General features: G+C 55.5%; 2 protein-coding genes across 2 annotated transcripts in view; both read right to left on the reverse strand.

The window, feature by feature from the left end:
* Positions 1 to 6,182: 6,182 nt before the first annotated feature.
* LOC122188823 (BPI fold-containing family B member 4-like) lies at positions 6,183 to 11,481 on the reverse strand. The gene is made up of 15 exons (XM_042887444.1): positions 11,373 to 11,481; positions 10,369 to 10,876; positions 9,910 to 10,014; positions 9,684 to 9,827; positions 9,220 to 9,280; positions 9,032 to 9,092; positions 8,762 to 8,853; positions 8,228 to 8,440; positions 7,953 to 8,006; positions 7,348 to 7,518; positions 7,183 to 7,250; positions 7,040 to 7,082; positions 6,468 to 6,531; positions 6,274 to 6,350; positions 6,183 to 6,206 (listed from the first exon to the last, which is right to left on the reverse strand). The coding sequence occupies exons 1-15, from the start codon at positions 11,479 to 11,481 to the stop codon at positions 6,183 to 6,185; spliced, it is 1,794 nt and encodes a 597-aa protein (XP_042743378.1).
* Positions 11,482 to 13,535: 2,054 nt separating this feature from the next.
* The window catches only part of LOC122188824 (BPI fold-containing family B member 3-like), a 5,108-nt gene continuing 1,116 nt past the window's right edge, over positions 13,536 to 17,527 (reverse strand). Inside the window, exons 3-16 of the mRNA XM_042887446.1 lie at positions 17,307 to 17,527; positions 16,888 to 16,992; positions 16,640 to 16,780; positions 16,431 to 16,494; positions 16,089 to 16,149; positions 15,787 to 15,878; positions 15,057 to 15,239; positions 14,931 to 14,984; positions 14,670 to 14,840; positions 14,344 to 14,411; positions 14,044 to 14,086; positions 13,904 to 13,967; positions 13,723 to 13,799; positions 13,536 to 13,571 (exon numbers count right to left, since the gene is read on the reverse strand). The exon at positions 17,307 to 17,527 is cut by the window's right edge and continues 338 nt beyond it. Coding sequence (XP_042743380.1) covers positions 13,536 to 13,571; positions 13,723 to 13,799; positions 13,904 to 13,967; positions 14,044 to 14,086; positions 14,344 to 14,411; positions 14,670 to 14,840; positions 14,931 to 14,984; positions 15,057 to 15,239; positions 15,787 to 15,878; positions 16,089 to 16,149; positions 16,431 to 16,494; positions 16,640 to 16,780; positions 16,888 to 16,992; positions 17,307 to 17,527 — 1,380 coding nt within the window. The remainder of the gene's footprint in view (positions 13,572 to 13,722; positions 13,800 to 13,903; positions 13,968 to 14,043; positions 14,087 to 14,343; positions 14,412 to 14,669; positions 14,841 to 14,930; positions 14,985 to 15,056; positions 15,240 to 15,786; positions 15,879 to 16,088; positions 16,150 to 16,430; positions 16,495 to 16,639; positions 16,781 to 16,887; positions 16,993 to 17,306) is intronic.

Raw genomic sequence — 17,527 nt, forward strand, 5'->3', positions numbered from 1 at the left:
AAGCTCTTCCAATCACCTCTGCAAATATTAATTAATCCTCACAGCATCCCGAGAACCATTATTCACTCCCACTAGGTAAATATTATGAGATCCTTTTATAAGAGGTGAAGCGCCTTTCCCAGGGCTGTACAGAGCAGCAGTGTGCAGAACTCATCACCTCCTGCTGCCCACATCCTCCTGCCCCCCTGTTCTTTGTCCCTCTGCCCCCATCCCTATGTTCTTCTGTCTGTCTGTCCCCACGTCCCCATCCCGATGTCCCTTATCTCCATGTTCTCCCCTGTCCCCAAGGCCTCCTCTGCACTCACTGCGCAGCAGCCAATCGATGAACACAGCTGGGAATGGAGAATTCTGCAACAGATGAGGAGAGCTGTGAGTGGAGGAAGACGGGGAAAAGACAGGGGTGAGATGTGGCCAAACCCACAGCCTGAAACACCAGCGGGGTCGTACCTGCAGGTTCAGATCCAAGGAGTTCTCTGAGGTCAGCGGCAAGCTGGAGAGTGCAGAGTGGATCTTCCCAAGGAGTCCAAAAGGGACAATGCCTGCAGAAAGCAAAGGGGTGGGAGGAGGGGCAGAGCCCAGGGCTGGCAGCAGGGCCACGTCCTGCCCTGAGCCCCACTGCCCCGTGCCTGGGAACGCATCCCTGAGTGGGGGTGTCTCAGTGCCAAGGGGAAAACGCTCTCATCTTTCTGAGGTCTCATACACTTTAGGGTCCACAGGCCCTGAAAGCCATTGGCCTGGGGATGTCCGCTGGATGGCACAGCCCACAGGGGATGTTTCGGGTAGTAGTGAAAACCTTCCATGGGCTACACACAGACACTCCGTCTGCTGCTCTGTGAGTTCACGTGGGCACATTGACAACTTACGGTTGAGAAACTGCAGCTCGGTGTTGATGATGCTGAACCAAGCGTTCACTAACGGGCAAAACTGCAACGGCACAACGAGAGGAACAACCTCAGTGAGGTATGGCAGCTGTGGTAACATCTCAGCACCATCATCTGAGTCTCACAGACTTCAAATGAAGACAGAGCAATCCAGAGCATCATTTCCTCCGCGGAAAAAGAAGGCTATAAATTGTTCAGCCCTCTTCTCCGAACGGCCCAGATCCTATTTAGCAGAATAACAGATTTTCCAGCCAGCACCTTTTTCCTAAGTGAGGCTGTCACTTCTGTTTACTGCACCTTCTCCGTGCGAGAAGGCATTTCGCCAAGCAATCGGTTACAAATTATCCCGTAACGCTGCATGATGGAATTTGAATTACTCCTAACAAATAAATCCTGACCGTGAGGAAGATCAAGGAAGTCTGCAGAATTCAGTTATAGGGTGTGGGCGTGCGGCTGTGCATGCACATACATATGAGGATCTGGATATGTAAATCTGCTGCGCAGCGACGGCAGGGAGCGGTGATTTCGTTTAAGCTGCACCTTCTGACGGTGATGGAATTTCATGCACTCACCACCATAGGGAGGAAGGAGCGGAGAGAGGAGTTCAGCAAACCGCTCACCACGTTGGTGAGAAGCCTGGAGGGAGTAGAAGGCGGGGATGGAGCTGTCAGTGCCTGTTCTCAGAAGGCAGACAGGGCTGAAATGCTGCGCTGGGGCTGATGCTGGGAGCTTCCACACCGCCCTCCCTCCCCACAACAGCAAAGGATGCTGCGAGCCCACAGCTCCCCCAGGCTTCGACAGGAGCTATTGGCACTCTGGGCTCTTTGTATTTGCTCAGCATCATCTGACCCTTAACATCTAAATCTGTACCCCCTGCAAACATTCCACAGCTCACCCATAGCAAAGGGCTGACCCATGGCACAGAGCTGACCCACACCTCATCCTGCCCATTATTTTAACTATTTCCATGTGCACATCACAGCATCCCATCTCCTTATACAGATTCCTCAGAAAAGTGGCTTTTCTGTGAGCAGAACCCCCGTGGTCTCCCTATGGCTGAACCTCCACCTCCCATTTACCCTTCCCACTGCCCATGGGGCCATCCTGCCCTGGGGAGCATGGGCAGCTCTGGCCGAGCCCATTACGAAGGAGGGGGAGCCCTGTGTGTCTGTCCTCACAGATCACCCTGGGGATTCCAACTGAGAAGCTGCACAGCACCATGAAACAGCACAGCACCAGTGAATGTGGCACTCACCCTTTCCGCATGGTGACCTTAAAGCCTCCGAGCAGGTTCCTGCAATCCTTCATCACCAGCCTGAGGTCACCGGGGCTGTCTTGTGTCAGCGCAATGTGGGACGTGATGTTCGTTTCCAGCAAAGATCCGCTCAGAAAGAGAAATATTCTGTAAAGTGAGGAGAGAGCCACTGCGGCTCTGAAGGCGATGGAAGAGACCAAAGCCCTGCGAAGCTGCAGATCTGAAATCACTGCAGATCTATTTGATGCACAGCTCCCTAAAAAATAATGTCTGCAGACACTTCTGCAGCCCCTGTCCCCACACCGTGTCCCACTCACCCCGGCAGGCTGATCTTCAGCCTCGAATACAGGTTCAGAACCAGCTCGCCCCCGGGCAGCACCTTCCATGACACTCGGGCTCTCTCCAGGTTCAGTACCTTCAGCCTGCCAGGAAGCAAAGCCCATGAGCTGGGAGCCAGGCACAAGTCCTGCAGCCCCTGGACAAGTTCCCTGTGTGGCTATTCCCAGTTGAAATGTGCAAGAGTGGGAAAGGGGCACTGTGGTGTCAAACCCCCAGGCTCACATGAGTTGTCACCAGGTCACAAAGTCAGTGTAGGGACCAAAGCTCTGCTGTGAGCACGACTGTTGTGCGTCTGCTCCCACTCACCAGGCAAAGCGCTGCGATGGCTGAGGGACAGCAGCACTGCTCCCTCCTTGTCCCAGCAGTTCTCCAAGCCCTCCTTGTCCCAGCAGTCCTTCTTGGCCCAGGAGCCCATCCAGCCCAAGCAGACTTCCATTGCCTCCTTGGCTGAGCAGCCCCGTGCCGAGCAGACCCTTCTCTCCAAGGACGCCACTGCCAGGGAGTCCTTCGCCACCGAGGAGCCCTGCACCAAGCAGACCGCTGCCACCAGGCTGTCCTCCTGCAACAGTCAGACTGTGTCACTGTGCCAAATTGACTGCCAGGAGCCCTCCTCCCCCAAGAATATGCACACTGCAGATCTGCCTCACCCAGCAGCCCTGTGCCAAGGAGCCCCGCGCTCTGGGGTTCACCTTCAGTGCCTTCGCTGCCATCCGTGCTCGGGCTCTTCCTGCCCAGGAGCCCAGTGCCCAGCAGCCCGCCTTCCCCAAGGAGGCCGGTGCCCAGCAGACCTCCTGCAGCAAGCAATCCCAGTTACCAAGGAGACTTTCACTGCTGGGAAGAATTTCATTGAGGAGGAAATTTGTTTCAGGGACTCTATGAGCAGGAGGACCCATCTCCCTTGTGCAGGAATATCCACCCCAGGTGAAGCTGATGTCCTGCATCAGACAAAGCTGTACCTCTGGCAGGTCTGTGCCAGGCACCTCACTGCTGACAACACCACCACTGCCAGCCATGGGCTCGTGCTGCTCATCAGTTAGTGAGCAAATACACCACCCCACCTCATCCTCCATCCTACTGGGGCTCATGCTGCTGGAGTGGTTCTGGCCTTTCATTCTGACCATGTAGGACGGCACATCTATCCTTATCTAAAGCCCTTTTACAAATGGGGTGAGCCCTGCCAGCAGCCCAATGTGGGCAGTTTGGTGTTGCCAGGGCCCCGCAGCCTCCAAAGCCAAAGGTGTCATCATCAGCTCTGTGGGAGATCCTCTGGGCATGGGTGGCTCAGGAGAGGAAAGAGGGATCAATGCTCTGTGCTGGGCGCTTTGTCCTCCAGAAGGGGAGACCCCAGGGCACTTGCTAGGGGTGGGCAGAGCCCCATGCATGGTTCCCCCCGTGAGCAGCCACCCCCAAGGTCTCCCCCAGCTGCTGAAACATGGAGATGCAGCACCAACACTTTATGACACAACACACACCGGCACCGCAGGGACAGAACCCTGAGCTCACCATTCGAAGGCTGTGCAGGGCTGGAGCCCAGGATGCTCCCCAAGCTGAGAAGCCCCCAGCAGGGGGGTAGGAGGACTCCAAGAAGGGTGAGACACCACAGCGTCCACATCTCCATCCCAATACCTGCCAAGAGACTGCGTCACCGAGACGTGGCCCTGTGTGCCCATCGCTCCACACCCCCAGCACCAGGGACTGCCATGCTCCCATCCCACTGCTGTCAGATGGTTCCCGAAGCAGGGACATCTCACACCAGGGATCATCCCCATGCCTGGCACAGAGCATCCACGCAGGGAGGCTGCAGGGAGAGGAACGGCGCTGTGGAATGAGCAGGAGAAGAGGCGGAGGACCTTGGAGCCGAGGAGATGGATCGCTTCAACCTGCTCCGGAACGGCCCTGAAATGAGAGCAGTTAAAGGGGCACAGCCAGATAAAAAATGGTACGTGTCAAAGCTGTGTCCTTCTGCACCTCATGAAGAGCACCTTGCGTTATTAAAGCTCAAAGCACAGCCAAAATCAGCTTCACTTCCCCGTGGCCAGGTTGTTTGTTTTTCCCACTTTGCTCCACTCATCCTTTACGCGCCCGTTCTGCCGTGTCAGAGCTGCCCATGTCCCCGTGGGTCACCCAGGGGGACCTCCCTGTGCCACTCCTGAGGCTGCCACGCTGTGGTTGCTGAGGAGGAAGAAAGGTGTCAGTGAACCAGTGCTGTGGTCTCCATTCCACCACCACCCACCTTTGTCCCAGCAGCATCTCCTCGGTGAAAGACAGCACTGGATCTGCATATTGCAGCGCATCAGCACCGAGAAATAATGTTATTTAGGTCACTCGGAACAACTTCTTTACCTGCTCCAGATCCGTTTTAACAATCCCTCTATGACGGTTCTTGGCACAATTAAATCAGACTTTAATTCACCAGTCTGCCTTCTGCATTTCCCTTTGATCAGCACGTAATGATGCACCGCTCCTGCAGCTGAGATTATTGAGCAGAGGAGAAAGATAGAGGCTGGAGCTGCTTCGATTGAGAGCGGTGTCAAATAAAATCAGTGGGATTTGTCAGAGGGTCCCTGCAGGACGTGTGCAGCATGGTAAGAGGATGCCAGAACTGTTTCAGGTCTTTAAAAAGAGCTCTTAGAGAGAATGTGTGCGACAGCAGGGAAATGTCCGTGCAGGTGTCAGCCGTGCCCACCTGGCTGGTGCCACTCACACCGGAGCGGAGCATCTCCCACGTGCAGAATGTTGGTATGGTTTAGCAGACAGCTGAGATTAGATTTGAGATGCTGAGAATTGTTCTGCATCCCGGGCAACGAGAACAATTAAAGAGCTCCGCTTATCTCTTCCAGCTCGGTCAGTGTAATAAACTTAACAGCACGAAAATAAACGCGGGATTTGACAAGGAAGAGCTCTGCTGGCTTTAAAAATTAATTCTCATCAATGATTCAATGCTGCTGAAGGAATCAAAGGGAACGAACGCCATTAGGGCTCATACACCCAGAGGTGCTGCCAGCACTGAGCGCCCGTGTCTGCACACAGCAGGAGGAAGGCTGCCCCCGGCAAGCACACTGTGCATGGCAGCTGAGAGAGGCTGATCAAAACAGGTCGTTGCCAACCAGAGGGTGTGTGGGTTTGTCACTGCTTGGGGAGAACCAAGCGCTACCAGAGGTGAGCAGGAGGTGGCTGTGTCCCAAAGGGAGATCTGAGCGGTTTGGGGAGGTTTGAGAGGGAACTAAGAAGGGAAAAAGAATGGGAAAGATGGCAGGAAAAGCCCATGCCAGCTCTGGGGGGTTCTCTGGGAGGACTGGGGCTGGCAGAGCACACAGGCTGGAAGGCAGCAGTGTGAGAGCAGTCCCAGTGTGCTCCCTGCAGCCCAGAAGTGCTCAATGGCTTTCCCAGAAATGGGGCAGTGCTGTAGGCAGGTGAGGAGGCTTTACACGGACCGGTTGGGATGGGGTCACATACATCATGTGTAACATGCCCACGTGAGAATGCAGAGCCCACTGCATCCTGCTGAGCGTCTGCAAAAGGAAGAGTCCAGAACGCAACATTCAGAGGCAACGACCACCCGTGTTTCCTTCTGTATTCAAAGCTACAAAAGGCAGATGTGATGTTTCTGCGGAGGTGCTGGTTTGCTTGCATTGGCGTGAAGGGAAGTGCTGGTGGGCAGCATCAGGCTGGGCTCCCATCCTGGGGGCAGCTGGGCAACGTGTGGCTCATGCCAACAGCACGAGGAGGTCCTGGTGGGGCAGAGAGCTCGGTGTGATGTGGGGCCTGGGGGTAGGGGGGCTGCAGGGCTGTGCTCACCTCGATGACGTGGATGTCAGCGTTGGTGAAGTCGATGTTCAGCAGGCGTGGGAGTGGCACCCCGTGGCCCAGCACAGCTGTGGGACAGCAGCATGGTTAGCACAGCCCTGCCTGCCCCCCTCCTCCTGTGCCCCCCGACCAGCACTGTGTGCCTCAGTTCCCTGGAGATGGATGAGGCACCAAAGCTTTCTCACCATTCAGGGCAGGCAGGAAGGCAGTATTGAAGACCTCGTTGATCAGCGTCTCCAGCAGTGAGATCTACAACAGGGAGAGGGGTCCATTATGCCTCACCCCGTCCTTGGGGTGTAGGGGCACTCCTTGCACACTGCTGCTCCAACTCTACGCCCAATTCATGCAAACTGCTTACAAACTGGAGGTGCAAACTGAGCAACGCACTCCCTGCACCATGCTAAAGCTCCCTCAGCTCTGATACCAAACCCACAGTGCTGCAGTGGTGCCACAACTGCTTTGGGGATCCCAACTTTGTTTGCGTGTGCCCCAACACCAAGTAGTGCCAGTGAGTGGGATGGTTCCCATGTCTCATTGCTATCTTTCACCACACAGGTCTACGGTCTTTTTTTCCTAAAGATTGCTCATGGACCATCCATGGAGCAAAAGCATCTGCAGAGGTGACAGAAAGGTCCCATTAAAAATGCAACACAAACGACACTGCATAATTGGCCCTTAATTCTCCCAGCCAATCCCTATGGGCACTTTGCTCTCTGCGGTCGATGTCACACGTTGCTGAGGCTGCTCGTGTTCTTACATCAAAATCTCCAATGGATGAAGACACCAAGGAGAGCTCAGTTCTGCAGAAGAAAACAGAGGCAAAGTGAAGGGCGGAGGCCCATCCTACCATCACATCCCACCCCACACCAGCAGGAACAGAGGCAGAGAGCAGCATCCTACTTCTCAAGGCCGGTGCTGATCTTCAGTTTGTTGGCCTCAACAGCAAACTGAGCCATCAAGGACGCATCCTGCAGCCAGGGGACAGGTGTGGGTCAGCCACGCAGGAGGCAGCTGCCCGCTGCTGGGCTCCAACACACGTTGGCACAGCTGCCCCTCTGTACATACGATATTCAGAAGGCAGAGAAGCTTCTGCACGTCAGCTGAGTGGATGGCCACCACCTCTGCCGTAGCCTTGAGCTGGATGGCAGCTTTATCTTTCTTTAAGGTCACCACGGGTGCTTTGGGAACTGTGATTTTCAGCAGCAACTCGCACGGCTCAGGGTACGCCTTAAGAACCTGCAGGATCCGGGGGCAGAAAGCCTGTGGTGACCAGGCAGAGCAAGCACATTGGGAGCAATAGAGTAAGGACGGGGCCAGCTGCCTGCTGGGCAGCGTTTGCTGCTCTCGGGGATGGATTTGCTCCTGCGCTGCCTCAGCTCAAGGATGTTCACAGCTGAACTCAAGCCAGGTGGGAGCTCAGTCACCGGGGTGCCCCAAACCCTGCTGGGAATGTCTGGTCCTGGCTGTGGGGCTCTGCAAGGGACTTCGGTGACTGGGCAGGTGCAGGGGACAAGGTGACAAACCCAGCTGTGGCCTGCTGTGGTTTCTGGCTTCAGAATAAAGTTAAAGCTCTTCCATCAGACACGTGAGATGATGAAGCAGGGGCTGCCCTGTCTCTGGGTGCTCCCCATACTGAGATGCTTGCAGTGTGTGGTGGAACCAGGACTCACCACAGGAACCAGGGCTCCAAGAGTCGACGTTGTCAGTGGTGGAAGCTCAGGAAACTGTCACGGACAAAAGGGGGAAACGTTGCATGGGTGCGTGCTGGTTCTCAGCAGAGATCTCCTACATTGTCCGAGTGATACACAAAAACTACACGGCTCATCACTCCCAGAGATCAGAGATCCTGATCAACAGTGACAAGGTGCAACAGCTTTGCAAACCGAGAGCAGTTTGCTGAAGACCTGAGCTTTCTCTGAAAGAGGCAGGCAGTTCCAGTGCTCACCGCGGCGTTGGAGATGTCCAGATCCAGGGCTCCTTCCTTCTGCAGGGCAGCCAGCACTGAACTGAGGAAGTTCACAGATAGGCCCAGCTGGGAGGAGCTGGTGTCCGGCATCGGTGGCAGAGGCGGCATGGGGACCCGTGGAGGTATGGGGACACTTTCTGGTCTTCCCAGTGGGTAGTCGACCAGACCTCCTGCTACTCCTCCGACCACAGTCTGCAGTTACAGGGAAGGAAGCACGAGGCAAAAGGTTGCAGCGGTTTGCAATATTTGCCTTTACGGTTAACTTCATGTCCCATGGATGTGAAATCACCGCACGCACGCCCAAGTCAGATCCCATTGCATTTCCTTCTCCAGAATCTCATGAAATGTGAGCCTCGTGACGATAGCAGCGCAGGAGCAGGGCATGGAGCCAGGACCTCTGCGATCCTCTCACAGCCCCCTCAGGTCTGACGTGTGTGGCCACAAGCACAGCCCAGGAGATGTACCCAACCCCCTGAGATATCACAGAGCAGAAGGAGAAGGTGCAGGACTTACATTCAGGTCTACCTCGAGGAACTGGCCGGTCACCAGTGGCAGGCTGGACACGGTGTACTGGATACTGCCCAGTAAGCCCAGTGGCACCAGTGCTGGTGGAAGGGATGTGGTTCGGTGGCTGCTGCAGCTCTGCAGCACAGAGCTCGCCCCAAGCAGGCTCTGCCTGGATCTGAAAGCTCCCTGCTGCTGGCAGAGGGGCTGCAGCATCACAGCCTCAATGCACCCAGCACGACCCAAGGGAAAGGCAGAGTGAGGGGCTCCACTACTTACAGTTGACCAGCCCCAGCTGATCATTGACAAGTCCCAGGGCAACATCAAGTACTGGGCAGAGCTGTGGAGAGACGAGGAGAAGCTGCTTAGAGCTGGGCACAGCCCTACAGTCCCACATCAGGTGTACCAACTGGCTCTGGCTTGGCTGATGCAGAGCTGCACCATGAAGGTTTTTCCTTCCATCTTACCAGATTAGGCAGAAGCCTGTTTAGGACACTAGCCAATAAATTATCCACAATTGGGAGCAGGCTGTGGAAAAACAAAGGATCTCCATGAAAAAAAAAAAAAAGAAAGAAAAAAAAAAAAAACAAACCTGCTGCAAGGTAAATGAGTTTTAAACAATTCCCTGTGAAATGAGTGCAGAGCAGACCTCCTGGAGAAAGGCAATTGCAGCAGCAGAGTGCACTGTTATGCTTGGATTTTGCATGAGATAAGTCTAATTGGCATCCCAAAATAGCCAGTGGGAAATTTAGTGCTGCCTTTTATCTGCTGGTATATAGGCTCCTTAAATGAGCAGCAGCAGCTTCAGCCCGAGAGCTTTTTGTGCTTCACGTGACAAATGGTTACACCTCAGAGGACCCCACGCGATCTCGGGCGGAATGATCTCAAACACAGCACAAGGGACAGAAGCGTCCCTCCGAATGTCACGCACCCTCTCAGCAGTCTGACTTCAATGCCCCCGAGGAGCGTGTTGCATTTTTCCACCACCAGTTTGGGGGAGCCACTGCCGTCCATGGTCAGCCGGACCTGCGAGGTGATGTTCACTTCCACGGCAATGTCCAGCAGACCCAGGAGGCTGTGAGGGGGAGCAGGAGCAGCTCAGCCCTCCATCCCCTGGCAGCCAGGCTCGCAGGGCAGTGGGGCACAGCCAGACCCACCTTCTGCCATTGAGGGCCACCCGCGTGTAAAGGTTGAGGTGGAGGCCGATGCCGGGCAGGAGCCGTAGGGACACCCTGGGCAGAGTCAGCTCCACAATCCTCAGCCTGCGTGGACAGCAAGGGGACCCCATTTTCTCAGCTGTTTTCCTGTTTTATCAGAATCTGTGCTCTGGCTGCCTTATGATTGCTTGTCTTTGTGCTTCTGCTGGGCTTCAAGAGTTAAAGCAGGAAATCTGCCGACAGCCCAGCAGCGGGTTGGAAGCAATGCACGGCTCTGAGCTCCCCCTATGGGAAGCAGCTCCAGGCTCCAAACCCTTGCACCTCTGAGAGGTCCTTATGCAGCCTCAGTGCCAACCCAGGGGCATCGCAGGCAGCACCAACACTGGACCATCACCACCCGACCACACCTGAGCTTCTGCACCCAACAGCACTCAGAGCTCTGCCAGGAGCCACACTTACCCCGTGAGCCCCTGTACTGTGCTGAGCAGGCCTCCGTCCCCAAGGACACCCAGCAAGCCTCCTCCGAGGAGCCCAGCTGAGCCAGAGGGGCCTCCATCACCCAGCAGAGCCCTCTGCCCCTCTGCTGCACCCGGCACATCCACAGGAAGGGACCCCCTGGGAACAGACCAGCTTCTGGGAGGGGGACGGCTGCGGGAGGCCACCCAGGAATCATCCCCATTGCCACGGAGACCGCCACCTGCATCACGCCCTCCACCAAGGAGATCAGCACCAGCACCATCACCTCCACCCAGCAGGCCACCCGTCAGTCCCCCAAGCAGCCCCCCACTGCCTGTCAGCCCCCCCAGCAGCCCCCCGCCACCCAGCAGGCCGCCAAGCAGCCCCCCGCCACCCAGGAGGCCCCCGCCATGGCCGTCCTGCAGTGCTCTGCTTCCATCCATGCTGCTGATGGGCAGATCTCCGAGGGCTCCTTGCAGGACTGCTCCGCGTTGCAGGGAACCTGCAAGAGCTGGAGAGCCATACTGGGATGAGCACACGGGGTCTTGGTGTGGGTCATGGAGAGGTTTGTGCTCTCCATCCTGGTCACTGCCTGCACTGTGATATTTGTGCCCAGCCCAGGAAAAGGGCTCAGGTACCATGTAGATACTGGGGCAGGAGCACAGTGCCCAGGGGAATGTGAAGGTGGGACAGCGAGGGGCCTGGCATAGTGAAGAGCCTGACATGGTAGCAAACACTTAGGCAAAGGGCTCACATCTCTGCAGAGGAGCAGCCCCCAGGAGGTGCAGCCCCTAGAGAAGCAGCATCACTGCTTTGTCCCTCTCATATGGGAGTAATTCTGGAAGCCTGGCTACTTGAAATTTCCAAAAGAAAGAGTCAGGATTCAATCTGAGGAGAAAGTATGCATGCAACCTTCAGGCTCCTTCACCCTAATGCCAACCCCCTCCCTGTCCAGCCTCGCTGGGCTGCACAGCACCTCAGACCGAGGATCCTGCTATCACACTCACCATCACTCAGAACACCTTTGTTGAGGCGGAGAACAGCATCTGTTGGCAGCTGGCTGAGGGCTGGGGACAGCAGGGCACAGAGCACAGCGATGCTCAGAGCTGTCAGCATGGTGTCCTCTGGTGTGGCAGGATGGGGGTGCAGGGGACAGCTCGCACTGCTGGCACCGAGACACCAACAGCAACCTGGGGAGGGAAACTGGGAGGAGAGGAACCCCTGAGGGGTTCTGAGCAAGGCACACATTTTTGAGTGAACAGCAAATCTTTAGGAGAACCAAAAGCCTTTGTGTGTTTGAGCCCCATACAGCAAACGGATTTGGATGCACTGTGAAAAAGGGTATAAAGAGGGAGGGCCCCCGTAGGCATGTCTGCAGGCAGGATTGCTGCACAGCCACAACACCTGTGTGCTTGCTGCCACTCACACGCAGCCAAGCAACTCACTCCTTTCCATCTCCGGTCGCTGTGACACGAGTTTAAACTTGCTGTTCAAAATCATTACCCATAACCCAGAGATTGCTCTGAGCTTCCCCTGCTGACCCCCACTCCATGTGCAAACTCACTGCACTGCAATACAGCCTTTCAGCTCTACTTCGTATCCTCTTGTCTGAGTTTTCAGCTGAACCAGAATCACTTACCTACATTTCTGCCATGACTGGTAGCTTCCCCATGTTTGTGTTGTTTTTCTCACTCATCAGAGCACAGCATAAGGCAGGTGGTAAAGATCTGCACCCCAGCTGCACCACTGTTACCTGGCCCTATCCTGTCTCCACTCCTGGCCTGCGGGAGACCTTGTAGCTCAGCCACCTGTCACCTCCTCCCTGTGAGGAACAGGGGGGTTCTTATATAGCAAAACTGATGCAGGGATGCCTAGAGTTACATAAAGGTGGACTGGTGGGTTGTGCCCATCCAGGAGCATTTGCGGTTTTCCTATATTCCAGTATAAACAAGGATTTGTGCACTGGGGCTGAGTATTGTGCAATAGGTCACTGGATCCCCCCTTATCAGCAGTGCTGTTTGCCAAGAGCTCAGAGGAAGGGACGAAATCCCTGAACCTCAGGAGCACAAAGCTGCCACCAGGCCCACAGGAGATGCTGGAAAACCATTCCGTTCCATGGCTGTGTGGGCACATTCAGCCAACATCTGCACCAGGATACAGACACAAACCATGCACACCTGTGGGTGATTTTTCAAGCCCTGCCCAGCTTTCCAGCAAGTACATGGATAGGAGCCAGACAAGCCCTGGGAGACATTTCAGCTCCTTTATTGCTCAACCTGAGAAGCAGCTCCCCAGGATTACCCTCCCAACCCGTGCAGCTGCCCCAGCCCTGAACACATTTCTGCAACCACAGGAAAGCCCTGAGAAGCACGGGTTGGGTGTCAGCCCGCAGATCACAGGAGTTCTTTTGTCCTGGTGCCTTGGAAGGCTAATGCCTTCCCAAGATAAAATACATTGCTCAGAGCCCAGCTAAAGCTACCCAGTGCATCTTACGTAACGGTGGCAAAATACATCCAGAAACAAAAGCAGTGGGAACGCAGAGCTCAGCTCGTGTCCGGCTCCAAAGGCAAAGGAGCCTTTGTGAGTGGTGCTCCTTCCCAGCCCACCTGCTCTGCTCCTATTCTGCCATCAAGGTTCAAGCCCTGTTCCTTGCCTCTGCTCACAGCCCTGAGCTTCAGGAACGTGCTCCCCAAGGTGCCAGCTTACCAAACTCTTTGCCATGGGCAAGGCCCCCACTTCAAACCACTTTGCTTTTCCGTGGCCGTATGGCGCAGGGCACTGCAGAGACTAATGGGCTCTGGCAGCTGGAGACACATCCAATGAATATTCAGGAAGAAATATTGACGCAGTGAAGGATTTTATTGAAAGAGCAATTTGAGAGCAACGCTGGTGCCTAAACAACAGCTGCGATTCCAGACTTTGGGTGTTAGAATTGGCCACAAAAAGTCCCCCCTGACATCCAGCAGCTGAGCAGCGTCTCCATACAGCAGTTTGGGCTGCAACAGGATGGACAGAGCAGAAGCAGCCCTCTGTCTGGGGCCGCGGTGATAACCTGAAATGGTGCTCAGGAGAAAATAAAAACAAAGCAATTGGGGATGGCCAGGGCTCTGTGGGGAATCGTCTGTCTCACCCCAGGAGTGAAGTGGAGGCTCCTCTGGTATGAGCTGGTTTCAGAGCTCTCTGCTCTGGTTGATCACAAAAGTGTTCTGCCAGGAAGAAGGACAAAAATGACTCAGTTTTCTCCCTTGGGTATCCCCAGCTCTTCTCTACACCTGACCAGTGCATCTTTGCACAGAGAAGCCCTGTAGGAGGAACAGCAGCTCCTCAGGATGGGGCCAGCACAAATGTGAGTCTTACGTCAGCCACGTCCACCTGGCCATTCTCGAGGTTGGTGTTGAGGATGTTGGGCAGCGGGATCCCCATACCCACAGCATCTGCAAGGCCAAGAGAGCAGCTCATCAGAGATGAAACCCCAGAAGTGCCAGCTGGGGAGGGGGCTACAGGCTGGGCATGGAAGGGGGATTCACCCCTGCCGTACTGTTGATGGCAGGCACGTATGCAGCTGCAAGGATGTCCTTCACCCATCCTTCCAATTGGGAGACCTGTGGTGGGAGGAGGTATGAGTTAGTGCCAGAGTGACTGTGCTGGGGAGAGCTGAGCTCTGCACCCTGTACTTACATTGATGGAGCCGAGCCGCGAGGATGCCAGTCTGAGATTTATTCTGCAAAAGATAAAAACAAGGAGGAGTGCCACCGGAACGGCTGCCACTGAGTGCTCTGAGCAGTGCTCACACCCCTTTCAGTCCAGAATTTTTTCTAACCATGCAAAGGTAGAGTGAAAACAACTCAATTTCTTCAAAAGACTCTCCTGACTTCAGGCGAGCTCTTCCTCTGGGGCAGCTCTGAGCTCTTCACACCCACATCACAGCCCCATTACCCATGCTCAGACCCAGCCTCTGTGCCCCCAGCAGGGCTCTACCTGTCCACAGCCAGAGCGGTGTGCAGACGGCCGCCGGAGACAGACGGGGTGATGTCCAGAACGATGTCCTGCCATTGTGACAATAGAAGAAAAGGAGTTATTTCCTCCCAGATAAAAGCCGGAATATTTGGAAGTAACTCAGGCCGTGAAAAACACACCTGTCTGTGCTTAGAAATAACATCTTTTGGACAGGTGGCATCACAGATATCCCCCCCACGATTGGGAATTATTCCCCAAAAGTTTCACCTGCGTGGTTATGGGCACAACAGTGGGACCAGGCAGCGCATTGCCAACGTGCAAGGGAGGCAATGGCTCAGGGCACTCACCGAGTCCAGGCTGAAGAGGGTCTGCGGGGGGAAGCCAGGGCGCTGTGCAAGGACATCGATGGCTGCTCGCAGAGTGGCAGTGGCCTTCCCGTCCCTCAGGGCCACCACAGGTGTGTCAGCCAGGCGCACACGCAGTGCCAGCGGCAGCGACCCAGGCAATACGGTGCTGAGCTGGAGGGAGAGATGCCATCAGAGCCTTGGCACGGCTGGGATTTGGGCTTCAGAAACACAAACATCACTGATACTACAAAGGGGGCTGACCTGGGGGAAGGCTGAGAGCAGGGCTGAGGTGGTCAGTGGGATGCTGTTGGGCACCTGTAGGAGCGGTGATGGGGTCAGTCCAAGCGGGGGGCGGTGGGAGCACCCCTGATCCCAGCCCCAACCCACCGCCGAGCTGGAGATGTCCATGCTGAAGGCTCCCTGCCGCTGTGCCAATGCCAGCACAGCACTCAGCACGCCCTGCGACAGCCCCAGCTGTGTCCCAGGACCTGCGGCCGGTGGCAGAGTGACAGGCACTGACAGACCTCCTGCTGGCTCCACCACATTGCCCTCAGCGTCCCTGAGGAGGAGCTGCAGGGACAGAGCAGAGCAGGAGGTTGACACGAGCGGTGCCACCCGTGTCATTAATCAGCCCCCCAATAATCAATGCACTGCTGGTTTCTACTGCTTTGGCACAGGCAGTGATTGCATTCGCTGCAGCTCTCTGTGTAAAGCACTGTGATCAGTAAGAGACACTGACAATCCTTCTTGTGCAATTATAATCCCCATTAATTACACACCCAACTTTTACAAACCACTTACAAATGGAACCTTTGCATAAATGGCGACCCATTGCTCTTGTACAAAATGCTAACACGGGGCTTTTCTAATGAACGACACCGTGAGTGCTGCAATCACACTTAATTAGCCAGCGTCCAGCCGGTCTGACTCATGCTGCCCTCAAGGATTAGCAAATATGGAACAGACACAGACCCAGCAGTGGCAGGAGCACGGAGCTGGCTGGGCTGTGCTGCACTGTGAACACCCTGCCATAGAGCTGGGGACCAGCACTCCTTTACAAGCAGCCAACCCATGGAGGTCAGTTACCCAAACCCAAAAACTCAAAGGCAGCACTTACGTTCAGATCCAGCTGGATGGACTTGTCACCAATGATGGGAAGGGAGGACAGAGTGTACTGGAGGTTTCCCAGAGCTCCCAGAGGGAGCACAGCTGCAAGACACAGGGAGGAGATCTTCTAACCTGCAAGGATGAGCTGCCCACAAGTACTGTGGTTTCCAAAGACCCCGTTCTGTAGGCAGCCCCTGGTTGCAGCCAGCCCAGCCAGACAAGGGGTTATGGCACTGTTCTGCAGCAAAAACTGCTAAGTGCAGGGCAGAGCTCAGTGGGGCACATGGACAGGAGGGGGCTACCAGCACTTACAGGTGACAGATCCCAGCAATGAGTTCACGACGCCCAGCACGGTGTCAACGACAGGGCACAGCTGGGGAGGCAGAGAGTTGTCAGGGGCCCCAGCACACAGCAGCATGGCTGCATGGTGTCACCAGGGCTGGGGGCACGTCACACCCTCCTGCTTGCACTGGGATTTGGGTCTGGTGCAGGGCTCAGCATTGCCCCTGCCATGGGTGCACAGAGGCCATCACATGAACACTTTGCTCATGTTCCAGGGCCATGGAGGCAATGGGGCTGGGTGTCCCAGGTGAGCCTGCAGCTGTGCAAACAGCCCTGCCACCCACAACGGTGACGCTCCTCACTCAGACTTACCAGCCTGGGCAGCACGTTCCCAAGGACGCTCTTTAGGGTTTTTTCCACAAGTGGCACTTTGGGTCTGGGTAACAGGAAAATAGGAAACAAAATGGGATGATGGTGAGCAGCTGAAAAATAAGTGTACTTTGAACAAGAGGCACTGCTTGCACCATGCGGGGTTGTACATCAGTGCCTAAATATCACCCAAAACTCCCCTACAGACCTACCCCACACGGATATTGATGTCTCCAAGAAGGGTCTTGCAGTCTTCAACCACCAGCCTGAGAGCCCCCGACTTGTCCTGGGCCAGCCGCACTCTTGCAGTGATGTTTGCTTCCACCTGGAGCTGGAGCAGACTGCCCACGGCTCTGCACAGCCCAAGGGAGCACATCTCAGAGGGTTTTCTAGCCATCTGCTTTGCTACAAGATGGTGCAGCCTCTGCTCTGAGCTGTGCCCCCAGTGAATGCTCCTTACCCATTGCCGTCTATCAGCAGCTGGGTGTAGATATTCAGCTGGAGACCAACGCCTGGCAGGAAGCGCAGAGTTATTTTGGGGAGAGTGATGTTCACAATTCTCAGCCTGGAGTTGGAACAAGGAAGGGCAGTAAATGACATATTTGCTACTTCTTACTTCCCTGGGATCCTCTCGGTCCCCAGTGCTGTGGTCACACAGTTGTGACCTTGGGGTCCCCTGCACCCTGGGACATAGGGCTCCCTTTTAGCCAGGGCCAGCTCATGATAAGCACATGCAGCCTCGTGGCAGAAGCTCCCAACTTCTCAACCCTCATTTATGAACTCGCCCTAAGAGGAGAAGGTAAGCGCCATGTTGTCCAGACCACAGGCATGGCCAATGATGGAGCGCTGCTCGGGAACACATCTACCACTCTCACTCACCCTGTGAGTCCTTGCACGGTGCCCAGCAGACCATCCTTGCCGAGGAGACCTCCTCCAAGAAGTGAGCCTTGACCCTGGTTGCCAGTTCCTCCAAGGAGACCACCGCCAAGGAGACCGCCCACAAGACCATCACCACCAAGGAGACCACCAACAGGTCCACCACCACCACCAAGGAGACCACCAACAGGTCCACCACCACCACCAAGGAGACCACCAACAGG

This window comes from Lagopus leucura, unplaced genomic scaffold (assembly GCF_019238085.1).
Source record: "Lagopus leucura isolate 7727_CA_CO unplaced genomic scaffold, USGS_WTPT01 Super-Scaffold_100083, whole genome shotgun sequence".
Lineage (NCBI taxonomy): Eukaryota > Metazoa > Chordata > Aves > Galliformes > Phasianidae > Lagopus > Lagopus leucura.